The following is a 23536-nucleotide window of genomic DNA, read 5'->3' as shown; positions in this document are numbered from 1 at the left end:
CCAAGCCTGCACACTTGTTTTATTTTAAGAGATCATTATTAGTTTAAGGTTTAATGCATTGTAACAATGTCCACTCACTGGCCATCTACCTTATACAGTTCTGTGAAAACGTCAGAGACCATCCTTCATTCATTTCCAGTCAAAACAGCTATTAAGCATAAGTCATTCATTTACTAACAGGAATCTTTTTTCCACACCTCCAAAGTTCAGTCTTAGAAGTTGGTTGCACAATCCAGGTATCCCAAACACATTTAGTGATGTTGAGGTCTGGACTCTGGGGTGGTCAGTCCATTGTTCTGAGAACACCAGCAGCTTCTTTGTTTGATGTGTCTGTCTCCTTTTCTCAGTGAGCCTTCTCGACAGGCTTCTTTGGTGTCTACAGGGTCTTCCAGGTGGTTGTTAGGAGTCCCATTTTCTCTGTAGCTTTTAATCACAATCACACTCATTTTCCTTCCTGGAGATTATCTTATATTATCTAATCCTGAAAAGTGAATAATCTGTATGCAATGACTGTTTTGACTGGAAATTAAATAAATAAATGGTGAAGGGAACTGAAACTCTACTACACAGGAGTACAATTACAGACTGTAGCCCATCTGGTATAATGTACAATTTATCAACTGGTCAGTTTCTGATCACAGAACTGCCGCTGTCCTGATATTATTTGAGTGGCGGTCCATCAGCACAGCAGTGACCACAAAATGGCAGTGGCATGGCAGTTCATAAGAGTGTATCGGACAACAACGATGTTGCTGGGGTTTTTACACACATCAGTGTCACTGCTAGGTTGAGCGATGGACCACCTTCCAAAACTTTCCAGCCCAGAGTTGGTCTGTGGTCAAAAAATGACCACTGATAAAAGCTAGGTGGCTAACAAAAAACTGCATCAACACAAGAAAGGTAAAGCTACAAGACAGGGGTTTCTAATAAAATGGACAGTAAGAAGTTAGAAGCTGTAAAATACAGTTATATTGCATTAGTTTATTATTGTTTTCTGCCAGGTCACTCAGTCAGATACCATTGTAGCAGTGAGAAAGTCGAGTATATAATACATTTTCATCATACTTTACACTAATATGGAATGTATATACACTATATGTCTAAACATTTGTAGACACCTGCTTGTTTTTTTCTGAAATTAAGGGTATTAATAGGGAATTTGACTGCATTCAGCCACAAGAGCATTAGTGAGGTCAGGCACTGACGCTGGACGATCCCAAAGGCATTGGATGGAGCTCTGTCATTCCAGAGAATGCAGTTCCACTGTTCCACAGCCCAATGCTGGGGGGACTTTATACCCCTCCATCCCATGCTTGGCATTGGGCATGATGACCATAGACTCACTGCTCCAGAGTATCCCGTCCTTTTGAGATTATACAAGCTGTGTGCATAACTGGACACCAGTATCAGCAATGGATGCACTTTAAAGCAGCTGAACTGACAAATTAGGAGGGGTGTCTAGATACTTTTGGACATATAGTGTATGCAAACATTTGTTCTAGACTCCGCCCCCCCCCCACACATACACACATTCTCCAAAGTTAGAAGGCCTCTTTCAGAGCTACAGGTCACACAGGATGATCACGTGCTTCAACACGTTCAGAGGAGAACATTCAGCACCCGACTTTGTGACTGATTCACTGCACAGCAACAGGAAAGAGATTTAAAAGGATGCTGACATTTTCTTCATCTAAAAGCAAATTCAAAATTAAAATACCCATCAAAAGTTTGGGGACAATTTCTATTTATTTGTTTAACGTATTGGGGAAAAAAATATGAAATATAAAATGTGCCAATACTCTTTCCCAATATGTTAAATTTAGTAAATCAACAGTAACTGTGCATTAAAATATGCAAAAGTGTGTTCCCTGTAGAGAATATGTTTACTCACTTTCATATCGTTTACCAGGGGTGCCTAAACTTCTGCATTTGACTGTATTATTGGCAAGTATCAGTTTTCCCATAATCAAAAATCAAAAAAATGTTTCAGTGGAGGGGCAAAATTCCCTACGTTTTTGTAAGGAATCGATGTCTGGTGACAGTTAACCAAGTTAAGTTGTAACAGCCCCGAGTTTTTCCATTTGGAAAAAAAAAGTTGCTCATTTATTGATTTATTTCATGCAAATCATAGCAAGAATTCCCACGTGTGAATACGACTGAACTTTTCAACACACTGGGTGATGAGATTTCCTACGTTAATACCTCATTTATTGCACCATGAATAGATGAAATTGTTCTAGAAATGCAGCTGTTGAGCTGCTCTGGTTGAATGCGCTCAGTGCTGCAGGCAAATATCATGACATCATGCCTACAAAACAAGAGACAAAAGGAAAAACAGTCATTCCTCGGCTTTTGTACAATCAGGCTAAGCTCTTTATTACTAGTTTAGTACTAGTTTAATTAGTTTCGTGGCCAAATTTAAAGTGACAAATTACAACAACTTTTGTTGAACTGTGATTTTATGACAATCTTATATTTCACAAATATTAAGCTCCATCTTGCACGCTTCCACATCTGCTTCAGAGTTAGGAACTGTCACAAAATTACCAGGAAAGGTAGCTTTTATTATTAATAGCGGTAGTAGTATTGATAGCAGTAGTAGCAGTAATAATATGATAATACTTCTCGACACATCAGCAGTGAGAATAATATTAATAACAGCAAAACTTTTTCTTATTGTCATTTTTAGACGGTCCCTAACTCTGGCGTGGACGTGGAAGCGAACACGGTGATTACGTATGAGCTTCAAGATTGTCAAATAAATATAAAAGACAAAGCAAAGAGAAAAAACTACCAACACAACCAGGTTTAACTCTTTACCACGGTTATTTGCCGCACGTTTTTCTGAAAAAAAGGACTTTGTTGTTTGTCTGTTTTCAGCGCAGGCCTAACAGAAGATTATGGGAAAACAATAATTTTGTTTTTAAATGATATGATGAATTGTGTGCAATATGACCAGCCACATGAACTACTAGGGTGAAAAAAATTCGGATCTTTTGCAGCCGTTTTTCCTTAAAAGTACCTGTGAAAATCTCAAACAAAAATTAAAACAACAAGATGTTCCCAAACTTTTGACACACTAAACACTCTAGAAAACATTCTTGATTGCAAACAGTCACAGCTCTCACAAAACACACACGCACACAGAGTTTATCGGCTGTAACTGAGCAGCTTTCACAGTTGGACGGTCCTTCCAGACCGATCCAAAGAAACGCCAACAAACCCCGACGTTCCAAAGTGGGCAGATGGGCTTCCAAATGTCCGGGAATAGAAGTGACAAGACAAACAAATGGGCATGATCATTCTAAAGGGTTTCCAACGGTAACAAAACGCCCAAGCCAAGCCGGCATCCGAGTGTGATGGTTGTATGACAGATATATCCGGTACAACTGGAACTTAAGAATTTGGAGAATTCTGACCAAAACAAACCCAAGCAGTTCCAGAAATTCACATCTGTTGAATATTTGTAAGTCCTCTTCAGGTGTTTATACTCATATTGTCCAAAAGCAATGACAGCTCATGTGTGCTGCTTTGGTAATGGTCAGTGGATTCTTGGTGCTGATCTGTCGTTGGTCACTGTGGGCCGGAGTTTCACCGTGGCGAAAGGATTTGATCCCCTGAAACACAGCAAGAGACAACAGGTAAACCAACATACATGCAAATAGCTATGGAAATTCAATGTGCATGCAACAGGACTTGCAGCTTACCTGGGAAAGAGAGGGTGCTCTGGGAGCTGTCCTTGAGGGTTCACTCTCTGAAGAATAAGAATGAGTACATCAGACACTAGAGATGCGATGATGCTTCAAATCTACTGTGACCTGCTGTATGGTTAGATATCACAGTCTGGGTATGAATGCATCAACCAGAGATGGGGACTAGAGTCAGTTGAGTTGCTTGTTGACTGATTCGTAAATCTGCCTCCTTTATATATATTAGGTGGACGAGCACACAAGCTACGTTCCAAAGCCGAGGTAGTGTGGATCAACGGTAGGATTGTCCTATGAAGACTCCTCCTCAGTAACTAATTGGACACACAAACGGATCAGTCCTAACGAGGCTGCGTGGTGACGTCACCAGAGCAGCGTGAAATTTGTGAGGGAACTGGTGAGAGAAAATGGAACCTGTTGCATTGTGTTTGTTGCTTTTTCATTTCTTCGTGGAAATGGAGGAGATGTTCTTATGTAGTACAATAAACTACTTTTATACAAATACTTCTAAATAAAATGTGATATATGGATGAATTCTTTAATTAATCAGTGATTTTACACTTTACAAGGTAACGAAGATGAATTTAAGTGTGTGAACAACTTTTTAAAACAAATTTTAAAACAATACATACCCCTCGTTCAAATGGCCAAGGTGGAGGCATAGCAACCATTTATACAAATGCTTTAGGCATTAATCAGAAAGCAGGCTACAAGTTCTCTTCTTTGGAAGTTCTTTTTCTTAACATAAGTGATCGAGGTACAAATAAGAATAAATTTTCACTAATTACAAACTAATTAAAACCTCCCTGATCTATCAGCCTCTATCAGCTGTTTGTCTGACATACCAAATTAGATATTATGACCGAATGCTTAGAGGATACTTTCGTTAGAGCTGGCCAATTAATTGAATTTTATTTTCAATTACAATTTCGGCTTCTAATGAAAAAAAAACGATGCTCTCATTTTGTCTTGTTATAAATCCAGTGCACCTCGTTCCTTCACAGCGCTTTCACCCCTACTTAAAAGCCCAAGCTCATCTCATTTATTTAGATCTAATTTGTTTTATGTATTATTTTTATATATGTTTAGTGGTTTCAGTAGCTTGTGGAAGCGCACTACAGCATAGTTGTATATGTATAGTTATATAAAATATACAAACCGCTGCTGTTGGAAGAAAAACTTTTTGTTGTTTTTCAGTTTTTGACACATTGAAACTGCTTGTTGCTCCTTATATTGTGTGTAAATCTCATTAGGAATGGACCAAAAGAAAAAAAAGGTCTGGCTCTATTGACTTACATTAAAAGTAAAGTTTTTTCCTTTTCCCATAAAGTTATCATTTTGAAGATACGAGGTTTTCTTCTGACAACAGTGATATGTTTATATTTTATTTATTCATCCTTCTTAATGTTAATTTTTTATTTGTTTTTCAGTTGAATTATATTTAAAGCTCAAGGGAATCTACTCTTTAAAAGATGTGTTCAATAAATGCATGATGTTTCCAAAGTCAGTAAGTAATTGTGTTAAATAATCGTGATCTCAATATTGACCAAAATAATCATGATTCTATAATCAAGCAGCCCTACTTTCTTTTCATTCTACTTTGGATAATGTTTCTCCACTAAAAAGTAAAAGAATAAGGCAGAAAAGATTGCCCCACAATGAACATACTCGAGCTTGAAAACAAACTGTCAGGCAACTAAAGCAAAAATGGTGCCTGGAAATATTCCAATCTGCCTGGAAGGAGAGCAAGAATATTCAAAGAATAATCCTTATTATTTTGCACAATTTCTTAATTCTTTTGAAGCTTCTGACTGCAGAAACTGCATTGACAGAATTTTGATCATTCCCGGATCCATTCTCAACATGGATCAACAGACTTACCTCAGAGCTAGACTCCGCCTTTTTCTCAGGGAGGGGGGAGACCGGACGAAGGTCAGCAGGCTTGGGAAGGGGCGGGGCCGGGGGCGGTATCTGAGAGTAACTCTTGGGCTCCACTTTGCTCTCGAAATGAGACTCCGCCCTCCTGTCGAGGAGAGGCGAGATTGGACGGAAGTCACCGGAGGCTCTTCGGATGGGCGGAGCCGGGGGCGGGATCTCACTGTAGCTCTTTTGATTGGTCTTGACCTCATAGGTAGCCTCCGTCTTCCTGTCAGGAAGGGGAGAGATTGGACGGAGATCGGCGGAGGCTCTCCGAACGGGCAGAGATTGAGGCAGGATTTCAGTGCTGCTCTTGATATCAGTGGATTCTGATTGGCTGGTGGGCTCCAGCAGATTGTTCATGCTGTGGCTTCGGAGTGACGTCCCACTTTGAAAGGCCAGAAGGTCAGCGAGAGAGGTCGAAAGGTCAGTTTTAAGTTGACGCACTTACGGAAATGTGTGTCACAGAAAAATATCTGTTACGCAAGCAGTCTGAAATAGCGTGGACGGTTCTCACCTTGAGCTTAATGATGGAAAATCTTCCAGAGGTGCAACGTAAGCTGCAGGAAACCAACCCTGTCTGCAAGAGGACGTCACATTCATGTTAATATATGATTAAAAGAAGAGTTTGGTGGGTTTCCTCTTTGTTAGTGATGCACACAACAGCGAATTAATGGACCCTCACAGAGCAGGTACTATTTGCGTGGTGGATCATTCTCAGCACTGCAGTAACACTGACGTGGTGGTGGTGTGTTAGTGTGTGTTGTGCTGGTCTGAGTGGATCAGACACAGCAGTGCTGCTGGAGTTTATAAACACTGTGTCCACCCACTGTCCACTCTATTAGACACTCCTACCTTGTCAGTCCACCTTGTAGATGTAAAGTCAGAGACGATAGCTCATCTGCTGCTGCACAGTTTGTGTTGGTCATCCTCTAGTCCTTCATCAGTGGTCACAGGACGCTGCCCACAGGACGCTGTTGGCTGGATATTTTTGGTTGGTGGACTATTCTCAGTCCAGCAGTGACACTTAGGTGCTTAAAAACTCCAGCAGCACTGCTGTGTCTGATCCACTCAGACCAGCGCAACACTAACACACCACCACCATGTCAGTGTTACTGCAGTGCTGAGAATGATCCACCACCCGAATAGTACCTGCTCTGTGAGGGTCCATGGGGGTCCTGACCACTGAAGAACAGGGTAAAAGGGGGCTAACAAAGTATGCAGAGAAATAGATGGACTACAGTCTGTTATTGTAACATTAATACGTAAAGACGTATGATGTGGTCTGAAAAACTGTTATTTCAGGCTTTAAAGGGCGTCTCAAACAATATATTTTAGCCTGTTTTGACTCAGTAATGCTACTTTTTTCAGTTTTGACAAAAAAATCTTACATAGTGCAGCTTTAACAAGTTGAATCAGGTGTGCTACATGAAGGAAAACACAAAAATGTGTAATGGAATCAGGAGTAGGACTGCCACTTTTAACAGAGAAAATAAGGGACTGCAACCCCTCCACTGACCCTCAAAAATCAAACATATACACATAACTGACCAGACAGCACTGTTATTGTTTTATATACCAGGGACAGTCATGGGCTGGAGGTTAAGGAACCAGCCTTGTGACCGGAAGGTCGCGGGCTTGATCCCCTGAGCCGATAGTACATGACTAAAGTGCCCTTGAGCAAGGCACCTAACCCCCAACTGCTCCCCGGCCGGTGTGAGTAGGGCTGCCCACCGCTCTGGGCAAGTGTGCTCACTGCCCCCTAGTGTTTGTGTTCACTAGTGTGTATGTGGTGTTTCACTGCACAGATGGGTCAAAATGCGGAGGTGAAATTTCCCCGTTGTGGGACTAATAAGGGTCACTTAATATGTTTGGGTGTGGGCGGGAACGTTTTGATCTCACCGCAGACTGCTGTCATGGCGACCGTACAGCCAGCCGTTGCGTGCCTCTGGTATGAGCACGGTGAGCGTCTCACCGCTGGAGAATGGCAGCAGCACCGGATTGGAGGAGGCGGGGTGAGAAACGAGCGCTCTCATTGGCTGGCCGCCTCCAAGACCGAGAGACTCGCCCACCGAGCTGGAACGAGAACGACTCGGAAGAGGAGAGGGTGCTGGGAGACAGAGACAGAGTGAGAATTCAAATAAGCGGCATGATATTTAATCAATGTCCACCCACACGAGTTCTTTCATAACAACTGTTGCTAGGTTGGACAAGCCTTAGAGAATATTAGCAACATGGAACGAGAAACTGCAAAGCACAACTCACAAATTAAATACATTTAAAGTGCATAATTAACTTTAACTTCAGATATTAATGTTTTCAATATCTGAAGCTAAGAAAAACAACTGTACCCTAAATATATACATTTTGAGTCGTGTGCTACAGTTTCTCATTAGCCCTTTAGTGTTTTGTTAAGCAGTAGTTCCAAACAAACTGAAAGCTTGAAGAAAGCTGGGTTTGGTTTACCTTCAGACTGCTGTGTCACCTGTTCGTTAAAGATGTCCACAGATATTTGATCCTACTATGTAATACAAAACCTGAATCTTACTAACTAGGACATTTCTTTGGTTGTTAAGGAGAAGAGCTCATTAGTGTAGTCGGCTGGTAATGTGCAGGTAATGGTGGACACCGCGTCCCTTAAAGGATCAGGTTTTTTTTTCAAAGAGTGAACATGGGGGTGCATGGCTGCACATGAGTATTCCCACCTCTAGAGGGCACTCTGCCCAGCAGCTGGTGATCCTTCCCTGCCCACATGTCCACATTATCTCCGGTCTGGAGGAGAGAGTTCACAGACGTCCTCAACTGACGACAGAGAGAGACAGAGGGGTGTTGAATACATAGTCGGTCCACAGTCATACTAAACGAGCACCTATGATAGAGCTGAACTGAGGGAATAACTAGGTGCAAAATCAAATGTACACGGCCATATCTACATAAACATCACACAAACAATACTCATCACACAGACATGAGCGTGGGTCACTGCGTTCCCTCCGTTATATAATCCTATCCCACTTTCTGAGTGTAATATTCTTTAAACAGTGTAATTTTGGACAGTATCTTTCTTTAACTGCCGCTCTGTAATGGTACTGAACGCAGTCCAGCAGCGATGTTGACCGCCCCAAAATGGCAGCGCCGTTGATGTGCCTGGCTGGACCCAACGTGGCATCTAGGTATGTATATCTATGTGTACACCATTTTCCATTTAAGCTAAATGTAGTTGATCAGCCAGCCACGTTTGGTGTTGTAGTTTGCTTGAAGTGGAGCTACAAGGCTAATATAGCTAAAAAGTAATGGAAAATTATACCCACCAGTTAGCACATTGAAACCTAAACCACCACACACTTGCCTCAAACTGTTTTGTGTTATTAAAGATGAATTCCACTGATTTTTTCAAAATTTCTGCACTATTAAGTCATTAAGATGTAAACAAAATCATTCAGAGTGGTTTGGTGTGAAATGCTCCGTTCTGGAGAAACTTACTGAGTCAGAGTTGTTCACAGTGGTGGTGATAGGAACCAGACGTCCACCTCTAAAAGCTCCCTTTTAAATAAAATGGCTATATTTGTGTTGCAGACATGGCGACGTCTGGTTCCCATCACCACCACTGTAAGGAAATCTCTACAATGACCCATTTCACATCAAACCCCCCTGAATGATGTTGGAAGTATGCAGACATTCTCATGTGGCTCCTGACACTGCGTGGCATACTGTTACCTACAAACACAGATAAAACTAACTGAAATTACACAATTCAGATACTTCTGAAGCTTCAAGATACTGTCTCTGCTGTAGCTTTGCAACACAGCATGTCAGCAGAAACCACACAGGCAAGTCCATTTGAGGTTACTCAGCAATGTAAAGGTGTATAAACTGGTGGGGCATGCAGTGGTTTGCAATGGTTGGATATAAGCTTCTAATGGTCACCAGTACGTCCTGTTCTAGCGGAGTAGGAGTTCGAGGTCTGGAGCTCCGGCTCTCGTTCACTCTCTCCTTCCAGCCCTCAGCTTTCTGCTGCAGAGATGCCCCTGTCTGACAACACATACATCAACACTCAGTCAGGATGCTGTGGAGAGGAAGATGAGAAGAGGAAATGAGGAAGTATTGATACTTTAAAGAGTCCATTTCCTACTAATTTCTTGTCCTTTACGTTTTCCCTTTAAGTATACTTATAACATTTGTGTAGTTCCATGTACCAAAAACAGCCATAACACTTTTTTAAAGCCCCTATTTATGCGTCGGAACAGGCTTTATGACTAATATATGTAAATGACCTCTGTTCTGATTGGCTGCCCTATATTGAGGCTACATACAGGACAGCTAGTCAGAACAGAGCCCTTAGATTTACCCTATGTCTCTCTCAAAGCACAGCAACAACAAAGACATAAAAAGTAGAGATGCACCGATCCCACTTTTTCGCTTGCAATACCGATACCGATACCTGATCCTTAAATATATTCCGATACCGAGTACCGATACAGATACTAACTCTATTAGTTAGTCTAATTCCTTATATTTATACAATTACATTTTAATTTTAAATGTTTTATTTTGGTAAAATCTATATTCTGTGACACAAATGAAATACACTCAGCTTGACATAATGGCATTTACTTGTTGAATTACATATATTTGAAGCTTAAGAAAAACTATTTTGTTTATTTACTGTATATATTTAGTGTATACCATTACATAATTAGTATTAAGAACAATGTTCAACAACCTATGTAAATGTAAAATATATTTATTGTCCAAAATAGTTAAAAAGTAGAACTGAGTAATATATAGATCAACCTGGGGTCTGTACACATGAGCATACAGCAGTTTCTCTGGCTCAAAAAAGGAGCTAAATGTTGCTTCTTTTCCAAATTTCTCAAGTCATTTGTCTCATATGTGCGTCTGGTTCACTCGTGCTTACATCTTTGACTAAGTATCATCGTCGTTCACGGGGTTGGTAGCAGTGACGTTTTTCGCCATTTTTCCCAGCTTGGTTGAAGCATAGGGCCCGCTCCTGTGTGATACAGCTGTCCAATGGAGGCGCACCACAGGCAGGGCTAGTGGACACACTAGTCCAGCTAGCAGGCTGATATGCTAAAGGCTAAATCAAGTGTAAAAGCTATCATTATGCCAAGAGTCCCTCCGCTCCCTCAATAACAATCTGCACTAGCATTAACCCAGGCTGTAAGTGACTACACAGCAGCAGATGAGTGATTGCTGAAAGAAGACTGGCCCAGAAATTCAGGTGAGGGGTTCCTGTTTGTGTGTTCTTCCCACGAAATACTGCCGTTACAGATTTTTATTGCTGCTGCTTGTCATCCCACACCACCGACGTGTTGTTAAGTTCTGTCTACCAGTGCACATGCACGCATCAGAAATTGGTTTGTGGTGTCGGCCATGGGTATCGGTACCCCATCAAAAATACTGATACTGCATATATAAACGCCAGTATCAGCGCCAATACCGTCCACTTCCCACTGTTAGCTAAGTCTACAATGCTACTAAACTGGGAGGGTGAAGGCCAGACAAGATTCCTCCGAGACACATGACGCTCCACCACATCTTTTCAAACTGGAGCTCAACACACTTAGAGGAGAACACTAACCGCCAATTCTGTTACATCGGCTAATAGACGCCTACACTGGCTAACATCACACTGAGTGATGGTAGGGAGAGAGTGGACCATCCTACCCACTCAGAAAGAGAGAGGACTGTTGATCTCTTGGACTCTCAGACACGGATAGCTGTGGCATCGCCGGTGATCGAAGCTGAGATCCCCCAACATACACATGTAGTTTCAACTGAGTAATTGTAAAATTTGAGATTTCCTGATGCACTAGATTGTTTCCTAAAGAACGGGAATCAGTTTGAATTGTTGTGAGGTCGGAGATTCACAACCCTGGTTTACCTTGTTGACGAGGAACAGCAGCGTGTGTGTCAACCCGCAGTGTTTTTCAGCGAGGAAGCGGTACCTCCTCTCCTCCTCTCTCAGGATCTCATGCTGACTCTGCCTCAGATACTGCATGTACTCACTGCCCTCCTGTACACACGAGCACACAGGGTAAAGTACAGTATGTATTTGTTTCCCCCCCGCAACCTAAAAATTGTAGTGATATATGGAACTATTTGCATAGGTGATTATATTCTGTTGGCTTACTATGGACTTTTATTCAATTAGTCGGAGCTAACCGTTATGACTTCTATCAAAGGCATTATAAAGGAGGGAAAATTCATTCATTTCTTTCATTCATTCATTCATTTTCGTCCCATAGTGCCCACTTTGACCAAAGGTCGTATGACACTGAGTGTGCTGCAAGGAAGTCGCCTTCACATACGAAATCGCAGATGTTCTTCCATTCTGTTCGGTCATGGGTTGCGCATTCCTGGGTCTCTTCCGATGAGATTCCTGACGGTGCTAGATCCTTGATGATTTGGTCGAGCCATATCTTCTTTGGTGCCCGTGGTTGTATCTTTCATCTTTCGTCTCGAAAGTGCTGTATAAGGCAGGCAGAAATCGTTGGTTTCTCGCATATGTGTCCAAACCATTCAGATTTCGGTCAGGACTGAACGCAACATCGTCGACGGAAAGTTTCATTAGGAATTCGGTCCGTCAGCGACACACCAAGGATCCGACGAAGGCAGCGCATATGGAATACTCCTAAGATCTACTCCCAGAATGGTCCAAGATTCCGCACCATAAAGCAGGATCGATATGACAATTGATCGGTATATTTGCATCTTGGTGGTGCGTGACATCGTGCGTTTCTTCCAGACACACCAGTTCAGCGATCCAAAGGCGGTAGCTGCTAAGCCAATCCTGTGGGCGATGTCCACCACTGCTGTACCTTCTTTTCTTAAACTGATGTACTTGTTCTAGAGTCAATCCATCTATCCCCAGTAGCTGGGGAGCCGTTGACAGTCATGACCACAGTCTTCTTTCCATTAATCTTCAATCCGAATCTCCCAGCCTCGTCCTTTGTGGGTAGTGCTTCGGGCCCCTTCCCCAAGTGGATGAGAGAACTCAGTCAAAACTGTCCTGACCCAGTAATGCTACTTTTTTCAGTATTAACAAAAAATCTTACACAGCGCAGCTTTAACTTTATACAATAGAAGAGGCTGGAGTCAAGACAGAATGTAGGGTGACAATGCAACTTAAAAATAATAACTGTGGAATATGAGACAAATCTGTTCCATAACTAACAGCACTCAAAATACTAACAGGTACCACCATCACACATATCATACGAACATTAGAGAGCATTATGAAACGCTGTTTAAATCAATGATGCATTGACATTTTTATACTAACTGACTTTCTCAACTAATCGTTTCAGCCCTAATGCTGTGTTTCATTCTGGGAATTCGCATCACAGATCTTTTTGCTCCACAAAAAAAAACAAAAAAACATGCTTACAAAAAGCCCTCAAACTCTTTTAAATCTACTGCACGCCCACGCATACACACAAGTGCAGTCTCACCAGAGAGTCTCTGTAAGCTCCTCTTCTCAACTGCCTCTCCAAAGCTGCGGCCTGATTCCTGACCTCCAGCTCATACACTCTCCTGCTGCCCTGCACACACACAAACACACCCACTCTTCTTTTAGCATTCTGTGTATCATGGTTTTCTGTTGGCCTGCTATGAGTGCACTTTGTCAGACATGCAGCATGATAATACTCACGTCTATATACTCCTCATCCAGCTTCACGTTCTTGTCCAGCGCCTGAAGCACCTCCACATGAAACCAGCGGAACTGCACAGGCGATACAGCACAACAGTTAAGCAAACAGCTACACGTACTGAATGAACTGACCAACTGCTGGAAGCGGATTCAAACTGCCCTCTTTCCAAGAAGCTGTCATGCTTGAGGTTCTCATATGTTTGCATCAATATCCTTGACTGTTTAAACCGGTGGTTTCCAACAAGTGGGCCACGGTCTTCCAAGCTGAGCCGCTACAGGGGCTGTTTAGTTCTTTAAACCATGAAACTTATATATATATAACGAAGTTATTATTATTATTATTAGTAGTAGTAGTAGTAGTAGTATGAGAAAACATCAAAAATGACTAAATGTTCAGGTTGAGCTCAGTGATTGGTCTGACAAAATGCACTTACACTGCTAGCGAGATACAGTTGAATGCAAAAGTTTGGGCACCCTTGGTCAAATGGCATGTTTTTGGTAAATTTTGTGAAAATAGGTTAATGCATGCTCTACAGAGAACACCCTTCTGCACATTTTCAGGGAAGACGGGTCTGGGTTCGATTCCCCGGCCAGGCGATCAGGGTCTTTTCTGTGGAGTTTGCATGTTCTCTCTGTGTCTGTGTTGGTTTCCTCTCACAGTCCAAAGACATGCAGGCCAGTTGGAGATACTAAACTGCCCCTAGGTGTCAATGTAAGCAGCTTAGATACTGTGTGTGTCAAATTAAAATGTGTTCTCTGTAGAGGATGTGCTTATTTATTTTCACCTAGAAAATCAGCAAAAATGTAATTTGACTAGAGGTGCTCAAATGTATTTTCTTTTGGATCATATGGAATTCATTCATTATGAAAAAAATGGCTACAAACAGAAATTTTGAGGATCTGTTTGGTGTTTATTGGGTTGATTATACATTAAAGTGAAATGTGATTGGCCACATTGATAAGTGTGTCATATTTGCTTTCATTTGAAGTCAGGCTGTTTATATCTTCTTGTGGGCTGCAAAAGAATGGGAGTCTCTTGGCTTGAACCATTTCTTTGTGATCGTTGCAGACTAAAATGCTTGTTTTGCAGTGCTTCTCACAATATTTGCAGAAATATTTACACTTTGCTCGCAAACTCACTTTGGTAGAATATCTTGTTGCATACATCTAGTTATACTCCCCCATCCGCAACCACACAGTACATAAACACAATAGATAAACTGTCTACACAATAATTGTGAAAGCAGTTATACATTTACACATTTACAAAAAATCTGGACCTGCTAATGAAATACCAGATTTAGAAGCCAAATGTATAAATTCAGACCAAGTGCGAGTGAAAAAGCCACTCACCAATCCCTCCACCTCTGCCGTGAGCTTCCTCTGGGTCTCCGAAATCTGGATTAGCACATCACCTGCCAATCAATAAATCAACCTATAAATTAATGAAATGAAACTGGACATAGGAAACTAAAAACATGAATCAATCAATTAACTGAAGGCCACGTAAAAACAAGATGTCATCTTTGATGACAACAAGCAATTACAAGCCCTGGAAGGTACAGTAGAATGCTAGGAGTTCAGTTCAGTAGCGTTATGACCCAATGGTTGCTTGCATGTCTGTTTTTGTGTTGTCTTTCTTTGTCGTTACTTGGCCTGTCTTTTTAATTGGACATCATCCTGGTCTTTGTGGCAGCGGGGTGCTACCTGTTCAGCCATCACCATCCAGACCAAATAAACTTGTTAGGTGTACCAGTTTGCTGGAGGTTGCTAAATAATGAACCTTGTATACAGCTTTGTATATAACTATATTTTCATTTTTTGTTTTCTAACCTTCTCATTGAGCAGGAAACGATGTTGAATTGACTGTATTTTCCTTAGATAGTTTGCTTTTTATTTCTAGAGTTTTTACCACCAAAGCTTTTCTGGGACTATATCACATTTTGGAAGGTAAATTTGCATTAATAAAATCAAGAGAGGAAGAAAAATAAAACAAACAACAAACATCCAGGAAACTGAGAAAGCAAAACAAGCGAAGGCATATGCTCTACAGAATGGTAAGGCACAAACATTCTTAAAACTAAAGGAAGGTAAATGATTCTTGATTGACTTGAATGTATGATTCCAAGAGAAACCTTCAACTGGCATACAATCTTTACATTTCATGGAGGTTCTTTAAACTTTAAAAAGCTTCTTCACATCATTCACAAAAATGACTCTTTATAGAATCGTCCACTGAAAGGTTCTTAAGGGAATCAAAAATGGTGCTTCAAAATCTTTTTTTGTCCCAGTGGAGGCACTTCTGGAAGGCAGACCCAGACCCAGACACAATGCTCTAAATAGTCTGAAAATATGGTAGCAAAAGGAGATCCCAGTAGACTAGGAAGAAGGCTACTTGATCAAGTTTACAATGAAGGGTGACCTTAACAAGTATGGATGCATCACGCTCCTGTCTGTCCTTGGAAAGATATTTAACAGGATTATCTTGGAAAGACCAGTCTTGGAGCAACCATTTGATTAGAAGCTACAAGATCAGCAAGCAGGATTCGGGCAGGACAGATCATGCACCGACCAGATGGAGACTTGTTGCATCACAGTGGAACAATCCATTGAATGGGAGTCCTTGCTTTACATCAGCTTAGTGGGCTGTGAGAAAGTGTTTGACAGCATAGACAGAGATGGAAGCTACTACATTACAAAGGAATTCTCATGAAGATTAACTTGATTTGGAATGCTTCAGGGATTGGTGTATGATAGGCAACTCAGTGAGACCTTCCAGGACAGGAGCGAGACAAGGATGTCTTCAATCGCCATTCCTGTTTCTCTTGGTCATGGATCAAGATGACAGTCACCAGCAGAACAAGGAATGGAATCCAACAGACCCCCTGAAACCAACTTGGCAACCCAGAGTTTGCTTATGACCTTGTTTTTCTGCCTGATATCCCCCCAGGAGATGCAGATGGTACCTGCTCAGAGTCTCCAAACAGTGGATCCCAACATCAATAGATATAAGACAAAGTTTCTGAAGGTGAATGACAGCTATGATGAACCAGTAAGATTGAATGATTGGCAGCATAGTGGACAAACTAATTGGGACTGATGCTGACATGTATCAGCAAAGCAAGAGTGTCTCCTCTCCAGAAATTCCAGAACTTGGAACCATCAGAAGCTCCAAAGAAATTAGCCACCATACCAAGATATGTCTGTTTAACACCACCGTTCAATCAATCAGTGGGCAGCTGTGTGTGTAACCATCTAAGCGTTGGTGCTTTCATTGGGAAGATTGCAAGTTTGATCCCCAGAGATGCCACAGCCATCTGTGGCCGGGAGACCGAGCAGACATAATTGACCTCGCTCTCTCTGGGTGAATAAGATGGTCCTGCCAGCATGATGCAAGCCAATGTGGCATCTGTGGCTGGTGTCTTTACCCTTTCAGCTTGGTATTGCATGACAGGAGGAGACCTAACTAGTGGTGGAAATTGGCCATGACTAAATTGGGTAAAAATCACCCCAGTGGACCCCGATTCTTTATGGACCTAACCAAAAAAACAAAAACCCTTGATGATGATCTAGAACAGGGTTGCGCAATCCTGGTGCTGGAGATCTACTGTCCCATCAGCCAGCTCCAACCTACTGCCAGCTCCAACCCCAATCTATCACATCTGATTCGGGTAACGAAGGCCTTCAGGGGTGTCTGAATATTGGAGTCAGTTGTGTTGGATCTGAACTCTCAAGAAAGGTAAACTTCCAGGACCATGATTAAGCACCCCTGATCTAGACCTTCACCAACCAATCCCTGCAGAGAATCCTCCAAATCACTATTGGCCAGAAACCATCAGCAACACTAATTCGCGGCAACAAACAACAAGACCAAACTTCTAAAGAAGGAATGGAGGTTGTTTGTACCCACCTTCACATTGCCAGGCAAGACCTGACAAAGAAATCCAAAGGGAAAAGCAAGCAGGGAAACCAAGGAACTGCTGAAAAGGAAAGATTCATATAGATGACAGACTGGCTTTGGGTGGAGACAACTGGTAATGGCAGCACAGAAGAGACAATGCTGGAAGACCACTGCTGATGTTGTCACGTACCTCCCCTCTGGGGAGACTCAACTTGGCCTCTACCTGGCTCCCCCACTCTCCTCCTCTCCCACACACCTTTGTATACCGCTTTGTTTTGGTGTTTGTTCAGTCGCTGTGTTCATCACCTAAGTTCTGAGCCTGTTTTTTGTGTTTTCTTTGGTGTTGATCCCTGACTCTCTTTGTTATGTCTGAGTATGGAACTGCATCTTGTCCTGCCTGCCTGTGTGTTGACCCCTGCCTGCTATGACAATGAGCATCGGAATGCCTCTAATAAAGTCACTTTGCACTTGCAACCTGCCTCAGCCCCTACATTACAGATGGCCTCTACTCTAAGGGGAGCAAAGGGTTTAACTAGCTGCTTTATTATATTATGGCCCCTTATTTTAGGTCTTGACTTCCTAAAAGCCTGACTGGTGAAATACGTTTTAAGTTGTAACCTATTATTGTTTTAATCATATCTGAATAAACAAATACAGCATATTCCCTTGGCTCCATATAGGAGCCTGTAGGGTTGAGTTTTTCTCTCCAATTTTGACTTACAGTCAGCAGACATTAGCGAGGGGGCGGACGACTCAACTTCAATTATTCAGCCAAAGCGATCATGCTGTCACCTGATCTCTCTCTCTCTTTCCATCACTCCCTTGCTCTCGCTCTTTTACACACACACTTCTCTTGCTGTTTTTTCTTCCCTATTATACACAGGCTCTTATCATTATGAGTTATCCGTAATCTAAAACCATACAACTTGTGATAGATTAACACAACAATGTCTCATCTGCATAGTGTACACCTCAGCATTCAGTACCAACACAAGCCAACCCAAATGACTCCTCCATTCCAGTGTTCAGCGTCCAGCACTAAATGCTTCCTTAAACTCAGCCCTAAGACACCTAAAGGAATTTAAGTAGGTTTGTTGAACAATCAAATTTAAACTATTTTCCTTTTACCCCAAATTGACCAGCCAATTCATGTTTAGTGTCCAGTTTGCTTCATGCCTGCATCTTCATATCTGTGCTTCAAACTGTGTTGAGGTGTTAAGTCGTCTCATAATTGCAATAGTCCTACTTATGCAACAATCCCTGCACCTCTTCATTGTTCCACAGATCTGTTTTCTCTGATTTTTGAACTGTATTTTGTTAAAATGCCTTTAAAATAATGCTGTGCTTAATCAGTCAGCAAGGATCAGGGCTGTTAGCCCCACCATAAAGCACCATTAGGCACTGTTTGTACAAATTTTGAGCAACCCCTAAAAATGGAACCTTCAGTTCTGGACCATTTGCCAGTAGAACAAGAACAGTTCCATTTTCCAGGTGCCAAATGTTCTGCTACATCATGAAGTGGAAGCCTTAAAATAGACATTAGATAGCAAATTAGGAGCAGGGGGGCCCAAACTTTTTGTCCTGGGGGGGCCAAAGTGCAATATTTGGGGTGGGCCAGGGGCCACAAAATGTAAAAATATACAAATGAAGAAGGGATTTCAAAACTTCAAAAAGTATTTAGAAATTTCTTTCATGACTTTATACACCTTTTTTTACTAAAACACTTCACAATGCATATTTTTAACAAAAATTAAGGATTTATTACATTATTTTTAATTTTTCCCTATTTTTCCTTAATTTGTACCTATTTTAGTTGATGGGTTTGGGTCATCTTTTTTATGTACGTATACTATTATCGACTTTTAATATTTAATTATTTTATTCTTTCGTTTTTACTATAATTTTTTTGTTCAATTTCCTACATATGTTACAAATGGCTTATTGTTTTTATTTATCTTTTCTTGGCTATATGGAAAATGAAGACTTCTCTTTAGTTTAAATAAAGGTTGAACTGAATAGAATTTAATAAAATAAATAGTATTAAAATCTGTTGTCTCATTTAGAGTGTTTGACCTAAGGTAACATTTTGGCGGGTCACACTCTGGTTTAGGAAACAAGTCGAGGAAACAACTAATTAGCTTGAAATTGGCAGTGGTTTATATGGAGACTATTCAGGACCAACTCACTGGCATGACTTCTTATTTCCATTCAGTGCAAAAACATTACTGTGGGAATTCAGTTCCAAATCCAAAAAAACAGCCTTCATATTTTAATGGCTGTTGATATTCAACATATTCTTGTTCATCTTTATAAATAACATTTATGTTGGGGGGAAACTTTAAATTTGTTTCCTTTCCTTTGATTTAAGCTCCCGCTGGGCAGAGGGTTTGCCAGGCGGTAGCTGGACACTGGCGCTGGCTGACGCCTTTATTTTTGGGGAATTCTTTAAAGGACAAGCGATGCAGCGTGGTCATAAACGTGCTGCTGAGTGGACGGATCAATGACCTTCATTCACACACATACACACACTTTCCGTTTCTTACCGAGTGAGCGAGAGGAGAGCGTACGGAGGGCCTGCTCTCCCATCTTCGCCAGAGCACTGAAATAGGCCTCACTTGTCAACGCCAAGGCTGCGACACAGAAGACACGTAGATTTTGGGACAGAAATAGCTCAGGGCCTTGGCATCACATTGCTATTGGTGTGAGTAATGGTGTTTACAATGAGCGCGCAGACATCAAATATACATCAGTTCACTCGCAAAGACATTTAGGTTCAGAATGTGTGTGTTTTGTGTGGACGGGGTGGTGGTGGTGGTGGTGGGGGAGGATTTCTGTCTCCATGTATGGGGGGTTCACACAAACACACTCTTGCCCTCACCTTGAAAAGCCTTCACATAGTTGTTTCCTAAAGTAACCAGCTTCTGCAGGCCAGGGTTGAACTGTTCCATCAGATTCTAACACACACACAAACACACTACATTAACCTTCTACATTCCTAATATACAATATATGAACCAGTCTACATTTCTAATATACAATACACCAACCAGTCTACATTTCTAATATACAATATAGTAACAGTCTACATTTCTAATATACAATACACCAACCAGTCTACATTTCTAATATACAATATAACAACAGTCTACATTTCTAATATATAATTTACTAACCAATCTACATTTTTAAAAATACAGTATACAAACTAGTCCTATTTCTAATATACAATACAGTCTACCTTTCTAATATACAATATACTAACCTGCCTAGATTTTAATATAAAATATACAAACTGGTCTACATTTCTAAGTCAATATACAAACTAGTCTACATTTTTAATATACAATATAAAAAAGTAGTCCTATTCCTAATATACAATATCACAACAGTCTACATTTCTAATATACAATATATGAACCAGTCTACATTTCTAATATACAATATACTAACTAGTCTATATTTCTAATATACAATACACTAACCAGTCTACATTTTTAATATGCAGTATACAAACTAGTCCTATTTCTAATATACAATAACAGTCTACATTTCTAATATACAATATACTAACCAGTCTACATTTTAATATAAAATATACAAACTAGTCTACATTTCTAATATACAAAATAATAACAGTCTACATTTCTAATATACAATTTACTAACCAATCTACAGTTTTAATATACAGTATACAAAGTAGTCTTATTTTTAATATACAATATCATAACAGTCTACATGTCTAATATACAATATAATAACCAGTCTACATTTTTAACATAAAATATACAAACTAGTCTACATTTCTAAAAGTCAATACACTAACCAGTCTACATTTCTAGTATACAATTTACTAACCAATCTACATTTTTTATATACACTATATTAACCAGTCTACATTTCTAAAATACAATATATGAACCAGTCTAATATACAATACACTAACTAAAGTTCAGTCTTTGTGGGTGGTTGCATTTTCTATTTCAAGAAATCTCAAACGCATTCAGTGATGTTGAAGTCTGGACTCTGGTGTGGTCAGTTCACTGTTCTGAGAACATCAGCGGCTTTTTTTGTTTTATGTGTTTATTTCCTTTTTTCCAGTGAGGTTTCTTGGACTTTTCGGGTGGTTGTAGCTTTTAATAATTTTTGAACCCCAGATTTGGAAACTTACTTTACACTTTTTTTACACATTTTCCTTTGACTTTCCCCTTCCTTATGTAGGTGAACTGTTATATCTAATCTTCTCAAATATATCTCTGAAAAATGAATATTTTGTACTTGGCTGGTTGAAACGCACCAAAACGTATTCACAATTGTAAAAAAAAGGGAACTATGAATAAAAACATAGAAAATGTTATTAAATAATATCAAACTATTAAAATTAAATTGTAATGATTTATTTATAGTCATTTCTATTTACACAAAATAACTATAAATGGTTTTAAATCAGAGAGATTTGGACAAATTTGAGACATTCTGGATATTAATTTTATTTCATTCTCAAAACTATACAGCTTTGTTAGTTATTATATACAAAAATTACATCAAACTTCTTTATTTTTCCAGCTACACATTGTTTGAAATTTTTAGAATTTCATTTTGTATCTGTAACACAATTGGTTTAATTATTTTTATGTTTATATTACTCAACACTGTGAGGACTTTCTATATATTTTTTTATATCAGCCATACATTCTGATCTACTACATGTTCATATGGAAGAAAATGTTCATCATTTAACATTTCTTTAAGCATTAGTCTAATGTTGAAAACAGGACTCACTGAGTAGATGGTCAGAGTGGACCTGTGCAGCTGGTCACTGTTCGCTCCAGACATGATGAATCTAACAGTGAACACAAGAACACATAAAAAAGCCTCAGAGACAAAAACAGACTGCAGTGTTAAAAATGTACTTAGTGAACCTGGAAAGTACCTGTGATGGTGAAAGTTTGCGTCTGTGCAGCAGTTATTCAGCTCTAATGTCTCCGCAGCAAACACTCCGCACACTGGGTCAGGGTGTGTGTATGTGTGTGTATGTGTGCGCTTGTTTGAGTGATGATGCGCTCAGCCTATCTCTGTAATTGGTCTTTTCAACTCACTGTTATCACCTAGTATCATAGTGGAGAGATAGAGACACTGAAAGAGACAGACGGAGAGAGAGAAAGAGAGAGAAAGAGAGAGAGAGAGAGAGAGAGAGAGAGAGAGAGAGAGAGAGAGAGTATTTGATACACCTTCAGCTGGTGAATTATTAAGCTGCTGGCTGGCAGGAAGCTTCGCTCCACCTGAGCTCCACCATCACACCTGGACAAGTGCAACTTTACCTGATAATAACACTGACACTCTCCACCACAACACACACACACACAGACACACACACCATACACACACAACACACACACACACACACACACACACACACACATTTACACACAGAATACACAGCACACACACACACACACACACAGAATACACAACACACACAGACACACACACACACACAATACACAGCACACACACACAGAATACACAACACACACACAGAATACACAACACACACACAGAATACACAGCACACAGCACACACACACAGAATACACAACACACACACAGAATACACAACACACACACACACACACACACCATACACACACAACACACACACACATTTACACACAGAATACACAACAAACACACACACAGACACACACACACACCATACACACACAACACACACACACACATTTACACACAGAATACACAACACACACATAGAGACACACACCATATACACACAATACCCACACACACACACAGAATGCACAACACACACACACACAGAATACACAACACACACAGAATACACAACACACACACATAGACACACACACCATATACACACAACAAACACACACACATTTACACACAGAATACACAACACACACACACAGAATACACAACACACACACACACACCATATACACAACACACACACACACACATTTACACACAGAATACACAACACACACACAGAATACACAACACACACACACAGACACACACACTATATACACAACACACACACACACATTCACACACAGAATACACAGCACACACACTTACACACAGAATACACAACACACACACATAGACACACACACCATATACACACAACACACAAACACACATTTACACACAGAATACACAACACACACACACATTCACACAGAATACACAACACACACACACAGACACACACACCATATACACAACACACACACACACACACACACACATTCACACACAGAATACACAACACACACACAACACACACACACAGAA

The 23536-nt window shown here is 40.5% G+C and overlaps 1 protein-coding gene across 1 annotated transcript; it reads right to left on the bottom strand.

Annotated features, from left to right (window-relative positions):
- Positions 1-3535: 3535 nt before the first annotated feature.
- On the bottom strand, positions 3536-22229 carry baiap2l2b (BAR/IMD domain containing adaptor protein 2 like 2b). The gene is made up of 15 exons (XM_036565181.1): positions 22131-22229; positions 21980-22040; positions 20079-20154; positions 19744-19830; positions 14653-14714; positions 13300-13371; positions 13100-13189; positions 11530-11661; positions 9552-9656; positions 8330-8426; positions 7527-7734; positions 6142-6204; positions 5589-6012; positions 3708-3754; positions 3536-3617 (listed from the first exon to the last, which is right to left on the bottom strand). Exons 2-15 carry the CDS (start codon positions 22031-22033, stop codon positions 3542-3544), a joined length of 1593 nt encoding a protein of 530 aa, XP_036421074.1. The 5' UTR covers positions 22034-22040; positions 22131-22229; the 3' UTR covers positions 3536-3541.
- Positions 22230-23536: the final 1307 nt, after the last annotated feature.

The sequence above is a fragment of the Colossoma macropomum genome, unplaced genomic scaffold, assembly GCF_904425465.1.
Source record: "Colossoma macropomum unplaced genomic scaffold, Colossoma_macropomum, whole genome shotgun sequence".
NCBI classification, from domain to species: domain Eukaryota; kingdom Metazoa; phylum Chordata; class Actinopteri; order Characiformes; family Serrasalmidae; genus Colossoma; species Colossoma macropomum.
The sequence above is the reverse complement of the archived record's forward strand: the minus strand, read 5'-3'. Positions and strand labels throughout refer to the sequence as shown.

Coding starts and splice junctions, on each gene's coding strand:
- baiap2l2b (XM_036565181.1), bottom strand. CDS start 22,033: ATGTCTGGAGCGAACAGTGACCAGCTGCACAGGTCCACTCTGACCATC. Junction 11,662..13,099: donor GAGCTTACAGAGACTCTCTG/GTGAGACTGCAC, acceptor TCGTGTGTACAG/GAGGGCAGTGAGTACATGCA. Junction 6,013..6,141: donor TTTCCATCATTAAGCTCAAG/GTGAGAACCGTC, acceptor GGCCTTTCAAAG/TGGGACGTCACTCCGAAGCC.